The 19444-nt window shown below is 46.0% G+C and overlaps 2 protein-coding genes across 3 annotated transcripts in view; both read left to right on the top strand.

Moving 5' to 3' along the window:
* LOC132884735 (membrane-spanning 4-domains subfamily A member 12-like) overlaps nucleotides 1-19444 on the top strand; it is a 35311-nt gene that overhangs the window by 10339 nt on the left and 5528 nt on the right. The window contains exons 1-4 of one of the 2 annotated variants that reach the window (XM_060918632.1): nucleotides 2648-2669; nucleotides 8046-8236; nucleotides 18947-19057; nucleotides 19154-19210. In XM_060918632.1, coding sequence (XP_060774615.1) covers nucleotides 8075-8236; nucleotides 18947-19057; nucleotides 19154-19210 — 330 coding nt within the window. In that variant the 5' untranslated portion in view covers nucleotides 2648-2669; nucleotides 8046-8074. Of the gene's footprint in view, nucleotides 1-2647; nucleotides 2670-8045; nucleotides 8237-18946; nucleotides 19058-19153; nucleotides 19211-19444 lie in introns of those variants that run through there. The other variant, XM_060918631.1, reaches the window with a different exon arrangement.
* LOC132884734 (uncharacterized) lies at nucleotides 10787-18940 on the top strand. The gene is made up of 3 exons (XM_060918630.1): nucleotides 10787-11373; nucleotides 11487-12600; nucleotides 15927-18940. Coding segments are annotated over exons 1-3 (1119 nt in total). The 5' UTR covers nucleotides 10787-11371; the 3' UTR covers nucleotides 15930-18940.

Consider the following 19444-nt stretch of genomic DNA (forward strand, 5'->3'; position numbering starts at 1 on the left):
GATGATGTTGTCCTGTTGGCTTCTTCAAACCAGGACCTTCAGCATGCACTGGGGCGGTTTGCAGTCGAGTGTGAAGCGGCTGGGATGAGAATCAGCACCTCCAAGTCCGAGGCCATGGTTCTTGACTGGAAAAGGGTGGCTTGCCCTCTCCAGGTTGGTGGAGAAGTCCTGCCTCAAGTGGAGGAGTTTAAGTATCTCAGGATCTTGTTCACGAGTGAGGGAAGGATGGAGCGTGAGATCGACAGGCAGATCGGTGCAGCCTCCGCAGTGATGCGGTCGCTTTACCGGTCTGTCGTGGTGAAGAAGGAGCTGAGCCAAAAGGCGAAGCTCTCAATTTACCGGTCGATCTACGTTCCGACTCTCACCTATGGTCATGAGCTTTGGGTAATGACAGAAAGAACAAGATCGCGGATACAAGCGGCTGAAATGAGTTTCCTTCGCAGGGTGGCTGGGCGCTCCCTTAGAGATAGGGTGAGAAGCACAGTCACTCGGGAGGAGCTCGGAGTAGAGCCGCTGCTCCTCCACATCGAGAGGAACCAGCTGAGGTGGCTCGGGCATCTTTTTCGGATGCCTCCTGGATGCCTCCCTGGGGAGGTGTTCCAGGCATGTCCCCCCGGGAGGAGGCCCCGGGGAAGACCCAGGACACGCTGGAGGGACTATGTCTCTCGGCTGGCCTGGGAACGCCTCGGTGTTCTTCCCGAGGAGCTGGCTGAGGTGTCTGGGGAAAGGGAAGTTTGGGCTTCCATGCTTAGACTGCTGCCTCCACGACCCGGTCCCGGATAAGCGGAAGAAGACGAGACGAGACATTCTACTGTCCGACCCTTTATAAAAGTGAGTTTCTGTGCCTGGGGGAGTTTCCTAAAATCAATTAACATGTTGTAGCGGTTCGTGTGGGAGGGGTGGAGCACAGAAGACGGCAGGACAGAGATCTGGGTCAAAATAGGGCTTTATTGCCACACTTTTCAGTGAACAACCCAATAGACAGACAGACACACACATTCAGCGTCTAGTTCGGGGATGAGCTCCTCTGCTCTCGCTCTCCCTCCTTAAGTAGGGCGCGGTCACTGGGAAGACACACAAACAGGTTAATTGCTCTCAGGTGTAGTGATTCTGCCACTTACCTTCCCTGACTCCGCCCTCCTGTCACAGACCGGCGCTTGACCATGCCCCCGCTGCCACACATGTCTTTCGTTTTTAATATGTTCATCTGCAGAAAGGATTCGTTACACCACTGAACAAAGTCCTGAATGACTGGACCGTGGCAGGTTTCATTGTCCTTCAGCAGACTGACAATGACGGAGTCATCTGCATGCTTTAAAATGAATCTGCCCTCCCTGCTGCTACGACACATGTTTGTGTAAAGGATGAACAGGAGAGGTGACAGAACGCATCCTTGTGGGGAGCCAGTGGAGGAACAGACCTGATCGGTCAGAGTGCTGTTCACTCTCACTCTTTGTGTTCTGTTTGTTAAGAAATCTAAAATCCAGCCCACAAGATTAAAACTTAGATTAAATTGTTCTAAAAGCCTCTCTGTTAAAATGTGGGGTTGAATGGTATTAAAAGCAGATGAAAAATCAATGAATAAAAGCTTTGCATGTGTTCCCTTTCCCTCAAGATGTTTAAGAAGCAGGTTCATTAAAGTGACTGTGGCATCCTCAACTCCTCGAAGTGGTCTATAAACAAACTGCAGAGGATCCAGGTCACTCTCTGTCTTCTTTATGACTTCAGACCTCACCAACTTTTCAAAGGTTTTTATCACAATGGATGTCAATGCAATGGGTCTAAAATCATTCAGGGATTTTGGGCATTTTATCTTGGGAACAGGGACAACTACAGCCTCCTTCCAACATTTTGGGACAAGCTGAGTCTGTAAGGATTTATTAAAAATATAATAAAATATTGGGCACAGTTGTTTGGCACACGATTTGAGCAGTCGACCACAGATGTTATCAGGTCCCTGGCTCTTATTTGTCTTTATGGAAGAGAAAACCTTCACAATATCTGTGTGTTCAATCTTAAAATGATGGTTGTCTTCAAGTTTATGACTCACTTCCTGCATCTTTTTGCTAAAATCCAAAACATCAAATCGAGAATAAAAACAATTAAGAGCATTTGCTGGATCAGAGTCCGAGTCAAAACCCTCTAAAGTGACAGTGCTTCTATTTTTTTGGTTACTTATGCCTTCCATGGCTTTCACACTTGACCAGGCAGAGCCAAGATTATTTGCAGCCATTTTGTCTTACAGTTTAATTCTATAGTCCTGTTTTGCTTCTAAAATGTTAATTTTCAGCTCCTTAGTGGCTGTGTGCAAAGCAGGGACAGAACCAGACTTGAAAACACATCTCTTAGTCTGTAAACTGGATTTCACAGATTTTGTAACCCAGGGCTTGTTACTGGGGAAAATTCTGACCTTCTTGCATGGTATGATCATGTCTCTGCAGAAGGCCACATAGGAACATGTTACTGTACATCTGCTAGTTCATCTAAATCCCCAACAAATGCCTCTATAAACATATTCCAGTCTGTGCAATCAAAACAGTCCTGCAAGCACTGCACGGACTCCTCTGTCCAGTTTTTAATGTCCTTTGTTTGGACTTTTTCCCTCTTTAGAACAGTTCTGTATGTGGGTAGAAGGTGGACACAGTTGTGATCTCCATTTCCCAGAGGAGGTAAAGGAAAAAATTTATATGCCTCCTTCACTGACCCATAACAGAGGTCGAAAGTCTTATCCCGGCAAGTGGGACATGTTACATATTGAGTAAAGTTAGGAACTGTCTTTTTAAGGGAAACGTGGTTAAAATCACCCAATACAAAGTTCAGGGCGTCAGGCGAGATAGATTGAAGCTTCTGCACAACATCATAAATACAGTAGTTTTACAGGCAGAAGACGCATTGGCTTTTGGGTGAATATACACAACGGTGATAAAAAGCTGGGGAAACTCACAGGGGAGGTAAAAGGGGTGCAGAGATACTGATAAAAGTTCCACATCAGGAGTGCAGATGCGCCCTCTCAAAGTCACAGAAGTGCAGTATCCCAGGTTAGTGTAGAGGCAGACCCCTCCTCCCTGTGTTCTCCCCATCACCTTAGCATCACGATCTAAATGGTGTGGTGCTCCGAAGCCACTGACTGACAGGTCACCGTCCTGGTCACGCTCAGTTAGTCAGGTCTCTGTGACCACCAGCAGTCTTTAAAATCCTTCTGGAAGCGGACATTTTCCTGAAGTTCGTCCACTTTGTTCCTGAGGGACTGAACGTTCGCCAGGATCATCAAGGGCAGTGGGGTCCGGTTGAGCTGCAGTTTCCTCAGCCATAGCCGGACACCCCCTCGCTTCCCTCTCTTCTGCCTTCCATTCTCCTGTGCTCTGCCGGAGCATTTATTCTCGTGTCTTCATCTCAAAATGAGGTCTGGAACCTGTAGCGTGATACTTGGCATGCCAGCCGGCCTCACACAGTTCAGTTTCAGCAGCTCATTCCTGCTGTACTGCCTCCTGGCTTCGTTTGCACAACTGACATACAGCATGAACAGGAGAAGTAATAAAACAAACAGCTCGGGGCGTAACGGACCCATATTAAGTCAATAAAAACACAGTGTACACTTAAAATCTCAAGAAAGAAACTTATACATACTTAAAACCAGACAAAACAAAATAAAACAAGATAAAACAAGAATGAACGTGACGCTGACGCAAGAATGCCAACTCTCACTGCCGGTCGCAGCTTGCGCATGCGCCCCCCCCCCCTCTTGTGAGCAGTTCATGTGAGGAAACCCACCAACATCCCAGAGTTGAAGCTGTTCTGTACGGAGGAACGGGCTAAAAGTCCTCCAAGCCGGTGTGCAGGACTGATCAACAGTTACCGCAAACATTTAGTTGCAGTTATTGCTGCACAAGGGGCTCACACCAGATACTGAAAGCAAAGGTTCACATACTTTTGCCACTCACAGATATGTAATATTGGATCATTTTCCTCAATAAATAAATGACCAAGTATAATATTTTTGTCTCATTTGTTTAACTGGGTTCTCTTTATCTACTTTTAGGACTTGTGTGAAAATCTGATGATGTTTTAGGTCATATTTATGCAGAAATATAGAACAGTCTAAAGGGTTCACAAACTTTCAAGCACCACTGTATGAAGGCAGATGTTTTAGCTCAGATTAGCTCATCTACAGAGAGCCACCCAAAACTAAAACACACTTTTACATGGTGATAAAAAAGGATAATGTGTTAAACTTTATCGCATACATGATATCATGGTTCAACAAAAAAAGACATGATGTGATAAATGGTGAAAAAAAATCACAATTTAATATACTGTGTGTGTCGAGATCATGAACATCATGGGTGGTAACTAGTGGGAAATACACCACTCGTACTTTTCATCGAAACTATGTCCAGGATATTGAGTAACAAATGTCTCAATATTCTCACTCATGAGGAAATTGAGGAATTGTTTTGATAAAATTGGGAACTTTTTGTTTGTGAATGTGTCGATATAATAAAAGAAAATCATATGTTGGATTGAAGATGTGAAGTTAATCTTCTTGTGTTGAAAAACTTGCATTTTTCAGACAAAATACATCACGGATCTGAGTGACATATTTAAACTAGATTGCATTTCCTCTGCAGAAACTGCTGGAGTGTGCTTGCTCAAATGTTGCCAGCAACAGTAAAGGGTTAAGATATGAGAATGTGTTTTCGCGCTCTGAAATCCTTGTTTGAAATGGCTTTGGTCAACAGCTCTCGCTCCTTCTCTGGCTCAAAGTCTCTTTGTGGCGGGATAGCCCCAGCAGCAGAGAAGACAGAGGAGACCAAATAGTTTTCAACGAAAAGTCTTTATTTATTTATTTTCTTTCTTTTTCTCTTTTTTTTTTTTTACCAATGTGCAAATATTTACAGTGTCAAGCATGCATGAAAAAAATATACAAAAACTGTACAAACCGAAAATAAACAAGCATAAATAGCCAGGCTAAGTCCTCAGACCCTGAACTACTAGCCAGAGCAACTTCAATTAACAAGCCACGTTCACTTCACCACCAACCCTCACCTACTGAGACTCTTGGGCCTAATATAGACCCCTTCGCATGTTTGTAAACAAACCGCCCGTTGCCAGGATGCGCGCGCAGCCTGGACTCAGAAACAATGGCGCTGCCCATAGACCGGCATTATGAGCTGTCAGATTATGCAAAACAATTTTGTTACAAGATCGAGAATGCTACATAAATAAGTTAACTCTAACAAGTGGACATCGCCTACCGGATCCGCATTTAATTAAAGAGTGGACGGACGATGTTAGTAAGTTCCCTGGTATACAATGGCCAGATATATACTCGTACCTTATTGACAAGACTTCAGTGTACAGGAGGTAATAGCATGAAAGGAATGATAGTGTAAAGAGTGCAGCTAAGAGAAATCAGAGCTGCGTAAAAAGCGAGAGGCAGAGAGCAGAAATGAAACTGAACGGGGCGGGAGCTAGGTTAGAGCAATCAACGTAAGTTGGCATTTAGAGTGAGGGCACACAATTTTACCTTTCCATCCTTGCTTTAAAATTGTGATTTTCGGCAAACACAAATAATGATGGCACAAAATCTGGACTGCTTGAGTCAAGCGAGACCTCTCCTACAAACAAAATTGCATGCAAAGCTAAGTTAACATGCCTGATGAGCATCAACAACGCTTTTTCTGAGGTCCTCAGAAATCTCCTTTGTTCGTGCCATGATACACTTCCACAAACATGTGTTGTGAAGATCAGACTTTGATAGATCCCTGTTCTTTAAATAAAACAGGGTGCCCACTCACACCTAATTGTCATCCCATTGATTGAAAACACGTGACTCTAATTTCACCTTCAAATTAACTGCTAATCCTAGAGGTTCACATACTTTTGCCACTCACAGATATGCAATATTGGATCATTTTCCTCAATAAATAAATGACCAAGTATAATATTTTTGTCTCATTTGTTTAACTGGGTTCTCTTTATCTACTTTTAGGACTTGTGTGAAAATCTGATGATGGTTTAGGTCATATTTATGCAGAAATATAGAAAATTCTAAAGGGATCACAAACTTTCAAGCACCACGGTACCTTATTGAACCCTCCAAATGGCTTTTAAGTTATTACCCCTAAAACACCTCCATCACAATGGGCTGCTCCACAAAGAACCCGGGACACCCCTCTATTCCCCCCCCCACAGTGGAACAGTCCATCTGTTTCCCCTAACGACACCCAGAAGAGCGTTTTGAATGCCTGGTGAGTGAATTGCTACCGGAGTTGTAATAACAAAAGTTTTAACCAATAAATGAAGTTTTTAACAGCCAGTGTGAATTATTATCTAGTTATTATTATCTCATCTCATTATCTGTAGCTGCTTTATCCTGTTCTACAGGGTCGCAGGCAAGCTGGAGCCTATCCCAGCTGACTACGGGCGAAAGGTGGGGTTCACCCTGGACAAGTCACCAGGTCATCACAGGGCTGACACATAGACACAGACAACCATTCACATTCACACCTACGGTCAATTTAGAGTCACCAGTTAACCTAACCTGCATGTCTTTGGACTGTGGGGGAAACCGGAGCACCCGGAGGAAACCCACGCGGACATGGGGAGAACATGCAAACTCCACACAGAAAGGCCCTCGCTGACCACGGGGCTCGAACCCGGACCTTCTTGCTGTGAGGCGACAGCGCTAACCACTACACCACAGTGCCGCCCTATTATTATTATCATTATCATTATTATTATTCCGTTTCACCCGTTTTTTGCTAGCTGTTAGTATGCTAGCTGTTAGCATGCTAGCAGTGATTTAAAAATGCCGGAAAATGGCTGCCTGCGCGCGCTCTGTCAGCGTCACGGCTCAGCCCCTCACACTCTTTCACAGCATTTTGAAGGGAGAGTTCTCCTCTCCACCTTTTTATGTGTTTTTCAATTTAATTCAGAGGTTTTTCAGGGTTTAAAACATGGATTTTGGCTGTAAAATCGCAGTTTTAATTTTTTTTTTCTGCTGCTCCCACTCTAACGTCTAGAGTGGGGGAGCTCCTTATGACATCATCACTCCAAAGTTCTACCTATTCATTTCAAAGGCACGGAATTTTGCCGAAAAACAGGAATACCGAACAAATGACCATTTAAACAAGCACACCATTCCAGACCGGGCCCTACGTTTCAGCGTTGGAATGGTGTCTCTATCTCGAAAGCCCTAGGAGCAGTAGTGGATCCAAAAAACGGGTGAAAACGAATAATAATAATAATAATAATAATAATAATAAAACTTAAGAAGAACAATAGTGTGCCTTTGCAAGCACACTAATAATATCGGCTGGCTTTGTTTTTCATGGTCTATATTCCATTCAGCTAGCACGATACTGAATGAGTTGAAGATGAGTAACTGAATGGAATATATCTGATAGACCACAAAAAAGCCATAATAATAATAATAATAATAATAATTATTATTATTATTATTATTATTATTATACATACACATTCCTTTTGGGTGTTCAATGTGCCTTTGTCTTTCAAAATTCTCTCAAAATCTTACATATTTAACGAAGCAAACCTGGAGGCCATATACATACATATATATATATATATATATATATATATATATATATATATATATATATATATATATATATATATATATATATATTGTGTGTGTGTGTGTGTGTGTGTGTGTTTCCATCAGTGTAATAATGAAATAATAGTGGATTGTCTTTATGTCCCTATTTTTAAAACATACATGGAATGGACCTTTGAGATTCACAACAAGTTCTTTGAAAGCCCAGTAACAAAATATAGTTCCTCAAATTTTCCACCCTTCTCTTCCACTTCTCCTTTTTCTTCCACTTCTCCTTTTTGTTCATCTTCTTCTAACTTTATGGTTTTCTCTTTAAAGCCTCAGAAACAACATTAGACTCTTGGAGTTGATTTAAAAACCTGTACAGAACCGAGAAATAACATTTTAATGATGTCGTCATTTCTACTCCAGTTTCGTCTCACATTATCCCATCACACTGATAGTGAAAGTGTTTTTTTGTTCACAGATTAATCACACAGAGGTGCTTTATTAAAGATGGCCAGCGATTCGAACCCGGTCACTAATGTGGGAAGTGGCTACACCATCATCACTCAGGTTCTTCCCTCATCAACAGCCCCGACTACAGCCGGACAAAATCCCTGTCAGACAATCAGCCCACTGCAGAAATTCCTGAAAGGAGAACCGAAAGCTCTGGGAGTAAGTTATACAATTACATCATAAATAAATAAATGAATGAATGAATAAATAAACTTTATTATTATTAAATCTAAACATGTTATTTTTAAAAAATGTGTCACACATTATTTCACAAGAAAATGCAATAATTAACTTCAAAAAAACATGAAAAGAAAAACTTGTTAAAATTTGGTGTTTTTCTTCATATTGTTCATATTAAATTACCGAATAAAATATTTTAACCTCTCAAATGAATACACAAATATGGAATAATAAAATGAATAGGAAAATAGACAGTAAAAAAAAAACATGAAAATGTAAGAAAGTGCTCAAAAATAAAAAAAAATAAATTAACCCAGTGTAACCAGAAATGAAACAAAACAATAATTATTATAATATAATTCCGGTATATTTAAAAATGACATGAATAAAAAATACATTTAAGCCTCAATGAAATTAATACATTAATAAAATATCTGATTACATTTTTAACTAATTCTGTAAATATTAATATAAAATAACGTAAAAAATACAAACTTTTTCTAAGACTATTTGATATCTCCTTTCCATTTTATCACATAAATAAACAAACCAAAAAGAAAACAACCTTCACACCAGCAAGCCAAAACGGTGTGACCTCCTGTCGAATTTGCTGTTGGTCATCTGCGTGCCTCCAAAACAGCTCTGACTCACTCAGACAACGAATCTACAACAAGACCTCTGAAGGTGTGCTGTGCAGTCTGGCAGCAAGACCTTATCAGCAGATCCAGGACACCACCTGGAGCTCTTCATCATTTCATCATGTTCCTCAAACCATTTCCAATGTGCAGTGAAGGGGTGTACCTGGTCCTCAGGAACGTACGAGGTGAATGCAGGACCCCAGGGAGCATCACACCAGCTTTTCTTCTTCACATTGTGCATCCTGGTGACCTTGAGTTGACGTTGAGTCAAGTAGATCAGACACACTGACACATGCCGTTATTACAGGACATCTGTGACAGTCACCATGTTTTGGCTCGGTGATGTACAGTGGGGCAAAAAAGTATTTAGTCAGCCACCAATTGTGCAAGTTCTCCCACTTAAAAAGATGAGAGAGGCCTGTAATTTTCATCATAGGTACACTTCAACTATGAGAGAGAGAATGAGGGGAAAGAATCCAGGAAATCACATTGTAGGATTTTTAATGAATTAATTGGTAAATTCCTTGGTAAAATAAGTATTTGGTCACCTACAAACAAGCAAAATTTCTGGCTCTCACAGACCTGTAACTTCTTCTTTAAGAGGCTCCTCTGTCCTCCACTCGTTACCTGTATTAGTGGTACCTGTTTGAACTCGTTATCAGTATAAAAGACACCTGTCCACAACCTCAAACAGTCACACTCCAAACTCCACTATGGCCAAGACCAAAGAGCTGTCAAGGGACACCAGAAACAAAATTGTAGACCTGCACCAGGCTGGGAAGACTGAATCTGCAATAGGTAAGCAGCTTGGTGTAAAGAAATCAACTGTGGGAGCAATTATTAGAAAATGGAAGACATACAAGACCACTGATAATCTCCCTCAATCTGGGGCTCCACGCAAGATCTCACCCCGTGGGATCAAAATGTTCACAAGAACGGTGAGCAAAAATCCCAGAACCACACGGGGGACCTAGTGAATAACCTGCAGAAAGCTGGGACCAAAGTAACAAAGGCTACCATCAGTAACACACTACGCTGCCAGGGAGTCAAATCCTGCAGTGCCAGATGTGTCCCCCTGCTTAAGCCAGTACATGTCCAGGCCCGTCTGAAGTTTGCTAGAGAGCATTTGGATGATCCAGAAGAGGATTGGGAGAATGTCATATGGTCAGATGAAACCAAAATAGAACTTTTGGGTAAAAACTCAACTTGTCGTGTTTGGAGGAGAAAGAATGCTGAGTTGCATCCAAAGAGCACCATACCTACTGTGAAGCATGGGGGTAGAAACATCATGCTTTGGGGCTGTTTTTCTGCAAAGGGACCTGGACAACTGATCCATGTAAAGGAAAGAATGAATGGGGCCATGTATCGTGAGATTTTGAGTGAAAACCTCCTTCCATCAGCAAGGGCATTGAAGATGAAATGTGGCTGGGTCTTTCAGCATGACAATGATCCCAAACACACCGCCCGGGCAATGAAGGAGTGGCTTCGTAAGAAGCATTTCAAGGTCCTGGAGTGGCCTAGCCAGTCTCCACATCTCAACCCCATAGAAAATCTTTGGAGGGAGTTGAAAGTCCGTGTTGCCCAGCAACAGCCCCAAAACATCACTGCTCTAGAGGAGATCTGCATGGAGGAATGGGACAAAATAGCAGCAACAGTGTGTGAAAACCTTGTGAAGACTTACAGAAAACATTTGACCTCTGTCATTGCCAACAAAGGGTATATAACAAAGTATTGAGATGAACTTTTGTTATTGACCAAATACTTATTTTCCACCATAATTTGCAAATAAATTCTTTAAAAATCAAACAATGTGATTTTCTGGATTTTTTTTTTCTCATTTTGTCCCTCATAGTTGAGGTATACCTATGATGAAAATTACAGGCCTCTCTCATCTTTTTAAGTGCTAAAAAGCTTTTAAAGTACTAATCAGACTTGAGCTGGCAGCTGCAGTTCTGGCAGTGCGGATCAACAGGATTCTGGAGAGGGAACTAGAATTCATTCTAGAACCACCAGTCTATTGGACAGACAGCACCTCAGTCATCAAGTATATCCTAAACGACACCTGCTGCTTCCAGACATACGTGGTCAACAGAGTAGCTACCATCAGAGACCTGTCAGAAAAGTTTCGGTGGCATGTGAGCAGTGGCCTTAACCCTGCAGATGATGCTTCGCGAGGCATGTCAACTGAAGCCTTTCTGAAGTGTGAACGATGGCTGAATGGACCAGATTTTCTGAAGCAGCCTGAGCAATCTTGGCCAAGACTTCCAGAGATCACCCTCACTGTTTCTGATGATGTGGCAGTGGGGGCGTGGTCAAGTGCCGGTCTGTGACAGGAGGGCGGAGTCAGGGAAGGTAAGTGGCAGAATCACTACACCTGAGAGCAATTAACCTGTGTTTGTGTGTCTTCCCAGTGACCGCGCCCTATATCAGGAGGGAGAGCGAGAGCGGAAGGAGCTCATCCCTGGACGAGACGCTGATGTGTGTGTCTCTGTGCATCCGACACATATTGTTAAACTGAAAAGTGTGGCAATAAAAGCCTTGTTTTCACCTGATCTCTGTCCTGCTGTCCTCTGTGCTCTACCCACCCACAGGGAAATTACCACAGTGGTGCCAAAACCCAGGACAGTGGAGCACCAAACCAGCAGCCCCATGGAATCCTCCCCGTTCACCGATCTGGTCCACGCCCTCGCCATGGCTCAGCAAAGCCAGTACCAGGCGCTCGTCACGCTCCAAAAGGAGCAGGAGCGGTGCTTCGAAGCCCTGGTGCTGGCCCAGCAGGAAGATCGCGAGGCATTCCGGCATCACCTCGCGTCGGCGGGGTCCACCAGCGCTCCGGCCACGGGCCCGTCTCCCCTCATTGTCACCAAGATGGGCCCGCAGGACGACCCTGAGGCATTCATCACGTTGTTTGAACAGGTCGCCGAAGCCTCGGGGTGGCCGATGGAGCAGCGCGCGGCGCGCCTCCTCCCCCTGCTCACGGGAGAGGCACAGCTGGCCGCGCTACAGCTCCCCGCCGACCGCCGGCTGGCCTACGCGGACCTCCGCCGGGCCGTCCTCCAGCGCGTGGGGCGCACACGGGAGCAACAGCGCCAGCGCTTCCGCGCGCTGCGACTGGAGGAAGTCGGCCGGCCGTTTGTGTTCGGCCAGCAGCTCCGGGACGCCTGCTGGCAGTGGTTGAGGGCCAACAATCGCGACGCCGAGGGAATCGTCGACCAGGTGGTACTGGAACAGTTCATCGCCCGATTACCAGCCGGAACCGCGGAGTGGGTCCAGTGCCACCGCCCGGCGTCGCTGGATCAGGCAGTCGAGCTGGCGGAGGATCATCTGGTGGCAGTCCCGGCGGCAGGACAGCAGATGGCATCGTCTCTTCTCTCCTCTTCTCTCTCTCTCTCTCTCTCCCCCTCCTCCTGTGTCCCGTCCTCGCCCCATTCCCCCACCGCGGAGGCGGGGGCCGGCACCACCCAACCGGCCCACCGCACCCGTGGTGCCCTCCTGTTTCTCCCTTCTGTGTCTGTCTCTCCCCCACCTCAGGTGAGTGAGCCCCAGATCACCGGTGCAGAGGGAAAGCCCGGGCCGGTTTGCTGGCGCTGCGGGGAGCCGGGCCACCTTCAACAGCAATGCACAGCAATGGAAGTGGGCGCGGTGGTTCGGATCCCCGACGCGCCAGAGGCCGCCCTCGATCGGGCCGGAGCGTATCGCATACCGGTGAGTATCCAAGGGGCTACATATCAGGCGTTGGTGGATTCTGGTTGTAATCAGACCTCAATTTGCCAAAGCCTGGTTCAAAACGAGGCATTGGGGGGAGCACAAGGGGTGAAGGTGTTGTGTGTGCACGGGGATGTTCACCGCTACCCTTTGGTGTTGGTCCACATTATTTTCAGAGGGGAAAAATTTATAGTGAAGGCTGCGGTTAATCCTCGCCTTACCCACTCGTTAATTTTGGGGACTGATTGGCCGGGATTTCGGGGTTTAATGATGCGCCTAGTAGAGAGTGGGTCCTACCATTTGACAGGGGGAGGTCCCGGTGTCGCTTTGGCGGGAGCAGCTGTCACAGAGCCGTCTACGTCATCTCCGCATCAGAGTGAGGAGCTGCTGGCTACTCCTCTCTCTATTGGGGAATCCCTCGCGGATTTCCCATTAGAGCAGTCGCGAGACGAGACTCTGCGGCATGCTTTTGACCAAGTGAGAGTAATCGATGGTCAAACGCTCCAGCCGAACGCCACCCCGTCCTTCCCCTACTTCGCGATTATGAAGGATAGATTATACCGAGTGACGCAGGACACTCAAACTAAAGAGCGAGTCACGCAGCTTTTAATTCCGAAAAGCCACCGGGAAGTGGTATTCCAGGCGGCTCACTTTAATCCCATGGCTGGACACTTGGAGCAGGATAAAACACTAGCCCGAATAATGGCCCGATTCTATTGGCCAGGGATTCGCGGCGATGTCCGTAGGTGGTGTACGGCATGCCACGAATGCCAGTTAGTAAACCCAGTGGCCATTCCAAAAGCGCCTTTGCGCCCTCTACCGTTAATCGAGACCCCGTTTGAGAGAATTGGGATGGATCTCGTCGGGCCATTAGATCGGTCAGCATGAGGGTACCGCTTTATATTAGTTCTGGTGGACTATGCAACACGATACCCGGAAGCAGTGCCTCTGCGCAATATCTCAGCACGCAGTATTGCAGAGGCACTCTTCCGCATCATCTCCCGAGTTGGAATCCCGAAAGAGATTCTGACTGATCAAGGCACTACGTTTATGTCACGAACACTGCGCAAACTGTATGGGTTATTGGGGATTAAGCCGATCCGCACCAGCGTGTATCACCCACAAATGGACGGTTTAGTGGAACGATTCAACCGCACCCTCAAAAATATTATTAAGAAATTTGTAAGTGAGGACGCACGTAATTGGGATAAGTGGCTCGAACCCTTGCTGTTCTCAGTGCGAGAGGTCCCCCAAGCCTCCACGGGGTTCTCCCCGTTCGAATTATTATATGGGCGTAAGCCGTGCGGCATCCTGGACGTGCTGCGGGAAAATTGGGAGGAGGGACCTTCACAAAGTAAGAACGAAATTCAGTACGTTATGGACCTGTGCGCAAAACTCCACACGCTCACCCCCCTAACTCAGGAGAATTTGCGGCAGGCCCAGGAACGGCAAGCCCGCCTGTACAACAAGGGTACGCGCCTTAGAGAGTTCACTCCGGGAGATAAGGTACTCGTACTGTTGCCCACGTCGAGCTCCAAATTGATTGCCAAGTGGCAAGGACCCTTTGAGGTCACACGGCGAGTCGGGGATGTCGACTATGAGGTGAGGTGAACGGACAGGGGTGGGGCGCTACAGATTTACCACCTCAATCTGCTTAAACTCTGGAATGAGGAGGTCCCCGTGGCAATGGTGTCGGTAGTTCCGGAGAAGGCGGAGCTGGGGCCGGAGGTTCAAAAAGGGACATTGGCATCACGTACCTCTCCGGTCCCCTGTGGAGACCACCTCTCCCCGACCCAACTCACGGAGGTCGCCCAGTTGCAGACCGAGTTTTTGGATGTGTTCTCGCCCCTGCCCGGTCGCACTAACCTCATAGAGCACCACATAGAGACGCCCCCGGGGGTGGTAGTGTGTAGCCGCCCTTACAGGCTACCCAAACACAAAAAAAAGGTGGTTCGGGAAGAACTTCAGACCATGCTCGAAATGGGCATCGTCGAGGAGTCCCACAGTGACTGGAGCAGCCCGGTGGTCTTGGTACCCAAGGCCGACGGGTCGGTCCGGTTCTGTGTGGACTATAGAAAAGTCAACGCAGTGTCTAAATTCGACGCATACCCAATGCCTCGTATTGATGTGTTGCTCGATCGACTCGGCACTGCTTGCTTTTATTTGACACTGGATTTGACGAAGGGATATTGGCAGATCCCCTTGACTCCACTATCCCGAGAAAAAACGGCCTTTTCCACACCGTTTGGTTTACACCAATTCGTCACCCTTCTGTTTGGGCTGTTTGGGGCGCCCGCGACGTTTCAGCGGCTGATGGACAGAGTCCTCCGCCCTCACGCCACGTATGCTGCAGCGTATTTAGATGACATAATCATCTATAGCAATGACTGGCAGCGGCACCTCGAACATCTGAGGGCCGTCCTTAGGTTGCTGAGGTGAGCGAGGCTCACAGCCAACCCAAAGAAGTGTGCGATTGGGCGGGTGGAAGTACGGTATCTGGGCTTCCACTTGGGCAACGGGCAGGTGCGTTCCCAAATTAATAAGACGGCAGCAATTGCGGCCTGCCCGAGGCCCAAGACCAAAAAGGGGGTGAGACAGTTCCTGGGGCTGGCTGGCTATTATCGTAGGTTTATACCTAATTATTTGGACGTCACCAGCCCGCTGACTGATCTCACTAAAAAGGGGGCACCAGATCTGGTCCAGTGGACGGAGCAGTGCCAGCGGGCTTTCTCAGAGGTAAAGGCTGCACTGTGTGGGGGCCACTTCTACACTCCCCTGACTTTTCTCTCCCCTTTATGTTGCAGACTGATGCGTTGGACAGAGGGCTGGGGGCGGTTTTGTCCCAGGAGGTGGAGGGGGAGGAACGCCCTGTCCTGTATATCAGCAGGAAGCTGTCGGTGCGTGAGGGGCGCTACAGCGCCATAGAGAAAGAGTGTCTGGCCATCAAGTGTGTGGTTCTCGCCCTCCGGTACTACCTGCTGGGGCGCCCTTTCACCCTCTGTTCGGACCACACGCCCCTCCAGTGGCTCCACTGCATGAAAGATGCCAACGCGCAGATCACCCGTTGGTATCTGGCGCTCCAACCCTTTAATTTCAAGGTGGTCCACAGGCCGGGGGCGCAGATGGTCGTGGCGGACTTCCTCTCCCTTCAAGGGGGGGGGGGGGGGGCAGTCGGCTGCAGGCCGGACGGACTCAGGCGGTGGGGGTATGTGGCAGTGGGGGCATGGTCAAGCGCCGGTCTGTGACAGGAGGGCGGAGTCAGGGAAGGTAAGTGGCAGAATCACTACACCTGAGAGCAATTAACCTGTGTTTGTGTGTCTTCCCAGTGACCGCGCCCTATATCAGGAGGGAGAGCAAGAGCGGAAGAAGCTCATCCCTGGACGAGACGCTGATGTGTGTGTCTCTGTGCGTCCGACACATATTGTTAAACTGAAAAGTGTGGCAATAAAAGCCTTGTTTTCACCTGATCTCTGTCCTGCCGTCCTCTGTGCTCCACCCACCCACAGGGACATTACCACAGATGATGATCCGGAAATCAAGAAGACTGTTGCGGTTCTCAGTACAGCAGCAACAGAGATATACAATCCAGTCATCAAGTTCATACAGCACTTTTCCTCCTGGAATCACCTGAGAAGAGCTACAGCAAGGCTCCTGCAATTCAAAGACCTGCTTATACAGTTAACCAGGAAAAGAAAAGAAATGACACTCTCAGACCAACAAATGGAGGATACCAAGAAAAGATTAAAAGTACTTACCTTCGAACATCTGTCAGTTGAGGATCTCACACATGCCGAAAAGGCCCTCCTCCCATGTGTTCAGCAGCAACATTTCCCAGAGGAGTTCTCAGCACTGGAGATAGGGAAGGCATCTGTCAAGAAAGGCAGCAGGCTTTACAAACTCGACCCTATTCTTGATGATGGAGTACTGAGAGTGGGCGGTAGGCTGAGTAAGATGGCAATGCCAGAAGAATTTAAACATCCAGCCATCCTACCCAAGACCAGCCACCTAACCAGACTGCTCATCAGGCACACGCACATTTCAGTCGGCCATGGAGGAAGAAATCAAACCCTGGCAAAGCTGTGCCAAAAATTTTGGACACTTAAAGTTAATTCAGCCACAAGAAGGACCATAAGAGATTGTGTCTTCTGTAGACGCTGGCACACTCCACCTACTGTGCAGAAGATGGCTGACCTGCCTTTAAGTTGCATGTTACTAGACCATCCTCCTTTCACCTTTGTTGGGGTTGATTACTTCGGCCCTATTGAAAAGAAGAGAGGCTGGGCGATGGTAAAGAAGTATGGTGTTATATTCACCTGCCCTGTCAGCAGAGCAGTCCACTTAGGGCTGGCACATTCCTTGGACACTGATTCCTGCATTGCCGCTCTTCGGAGAGCAGCAATGCAGGAATTATGTGCAGGAGGGGTCAGGTCAAAGAGATGTTCTCTGACAACGGCACAAACTTTGTGGGGGCAGAACGTGAATTGAGAAACTCACTAGCACTTCTGAATCACAGCAAGATCCAGCAAGCCCTATCAACTGAGGGAATAAAATGGACTTTTAATCCTCCCTTCGGCTCACACTATGGAGGCTCATGGGAGAGACTCATCCAAACCATCAAAAAGGTCCTCTACTCCATTGTTAGGCAGCAATTGTTGGATGAAGAAAGCCTGCAGATGGTTCTCTGTGAAGTAGAGACTATCTTGAATGATAGACCCATCACTGTAGTTTCTGATGATGTGCGTGATCCAGAACCCCTCACATCAAACCATCTGCTTCTGTTGAAAGGACAACCCCTGCTGCCACCAGGAGTGTTTAAGAAGGATGACTGCTATGCCAGATGGAGATGGAGACAGGTGCAGTATATCGCTAACCTGTTTTGGAAGCGCTGGGTCAGAGAATATCTTCCTCTGATGCAGGAAAGGCAGAAGTGGAATGTGGTGAGAAAGAACCTTAAACCAGACAACATCGTCTTGATCACGGATGAAACATCACCATGTAACTCATGGTTAATGGGAAGAATAATAGAGACCATTCCAGACAGCAGAGGACATATTCGACGGGTCAAGATTTGGACCAGAAGCAACATTCTGGAGCGACCCATCACTAAGCTGTGCCTTCTTCTGGAGGCTTGACATGACTTGACATGACTCTGACCTTACTGATTTATCTTTCTTTCCCTTTTTCTTTGTACTTTGAAGATTTTTTTTTTTGCCTTTTGAACATGATTTTTTCATTCTTTCCACTGAATAGAACTGTTATAAATTTGCTGATATATAATGCATATGGACTCTAACACTAAAACAAATTAACTATACTTGATGGCTCCATATTTCATCTCATCTCATTATCTCTAGCCGCTTTATCCTTCTACAGGGTCACAGGCAAGCTGGAGCCTATCCCAGCTGACTATGGGCGAAAGGCTCCATATTTATTACTGTAATTGTCAGAATACTGTAGACAATTAGGGGCCGGGATGTTGGAGCCATTTTTGCTATTTTGTTGTTTCATTTTGTTAGTATGAATATAATAAGTTAAATATTATTATTGATTATGCTGATGTAGTCAGTCTGTGTCACAGGGTGTTTGGGCAATAATGGGTACAGATTTAGATCCATGTTAGATACTACATGGCCCCACCTCCTTTCACCTTATGCACACAGGTGACACAGGTGATTTTGAATCAGCTGGCAGGAGTAGGAAGGGGACACAGTTTTTTGACTGTGGCAAACAGAAATGTAAAAGGATTTAAAATAAATAAACGTTTAAGTTAAGAAAGTAATCCACGTGTCATTAACCTCACTGGCTGCTCCTGTCAGAGCATCTCTGCACAAATTTTGAACTGCGTCGGAGGCCGCAACACACATTGACTGAACTGAAATCGACACTCGCGTTTCTGACTTCTGGTTTTGAAAAATCTAATTCCGACCACGAAGATCTCAATATTTTTCATCTAAAACAAGTCCAGTTCAATTCTAAAATAGTTATTTATTTATATGAATCAGTTCGATTTGGAAAAAATAAGTAGGTAAAGCTCTGAAAACTCACTTCACAGTCTCCCGTTAATCATAACATCAAAACTAGCAGAGGTAAAATTTTGTTGATTCCTTTATAAGAAACAGTGAGAGCGAGAGAACATCACTATAAAAGTGATCTGATTGATATTGACGAGCAATCCAGTGGGAAACCGATCAGAAGAGAGAGAGAGCCTGACTGCTTTCCCGTGACTCAAAAAGAAAAACACAATGAGTTTCCCGATGTCAAATACTTTGCATAAGAAACATGAATATAGTTTGCAAAAATACTGCAAGTTTATTTGTGCGTTTCTGTTTTTTGTTTTTAACCACAGACTGTCCAAATAATGGTCGGTGTGTTGACGATCTTGTTTGGTATCGTGCTCGCGATCTTTCCTGAAAGCATCAGCGTGGTCTCTGGAGTCGTGTTCTGGGGCTCGCTGTTGGTAAGGCTTCTTCAGTTTTCTTGACTTTTATATGTATATTATTCAGTGTCAGTTTCAGGGAAAAAAAAGAAAAAAAAACTATTTCTGCTCTTGCAGCACATCAGCGCTGGTTCTCTGGCTGTTGCAGCAAACAACAAACTGAATCGCTGTGTGGTAGGTAAACACCAACAGCATTTTTACACCAACTGTGTGTGTGTGTGTGTGTGTGTGTGTGTGTGTGTGTGTGTGTTTCCACCTTCTTTCACATGGAAAAACACACACACACACACACACACACACACACACACACACACACACACACACACACACAAATGGAGGAAAAGCAGTTTGTCTTAAATTGATTCTTTCTTGAATTGCTGAATGAATTTCATTAATGCTTTCTATCTT

Source organism: Neoarius graeffei, chromosome 4, assembly GCF_027579695.1.
Source record: "Neoarius graeffei isolate fNeoGra1 chromosome 4, fNeoGra1.pri, whole genome shotgun sequence".
Classification (NCBI taxonomy): Eukaryota; Metazoa; Chordata; class Actinopteri; order Siluriformes; family Ariidae; genus Neoarius; species Neoarius graeffei.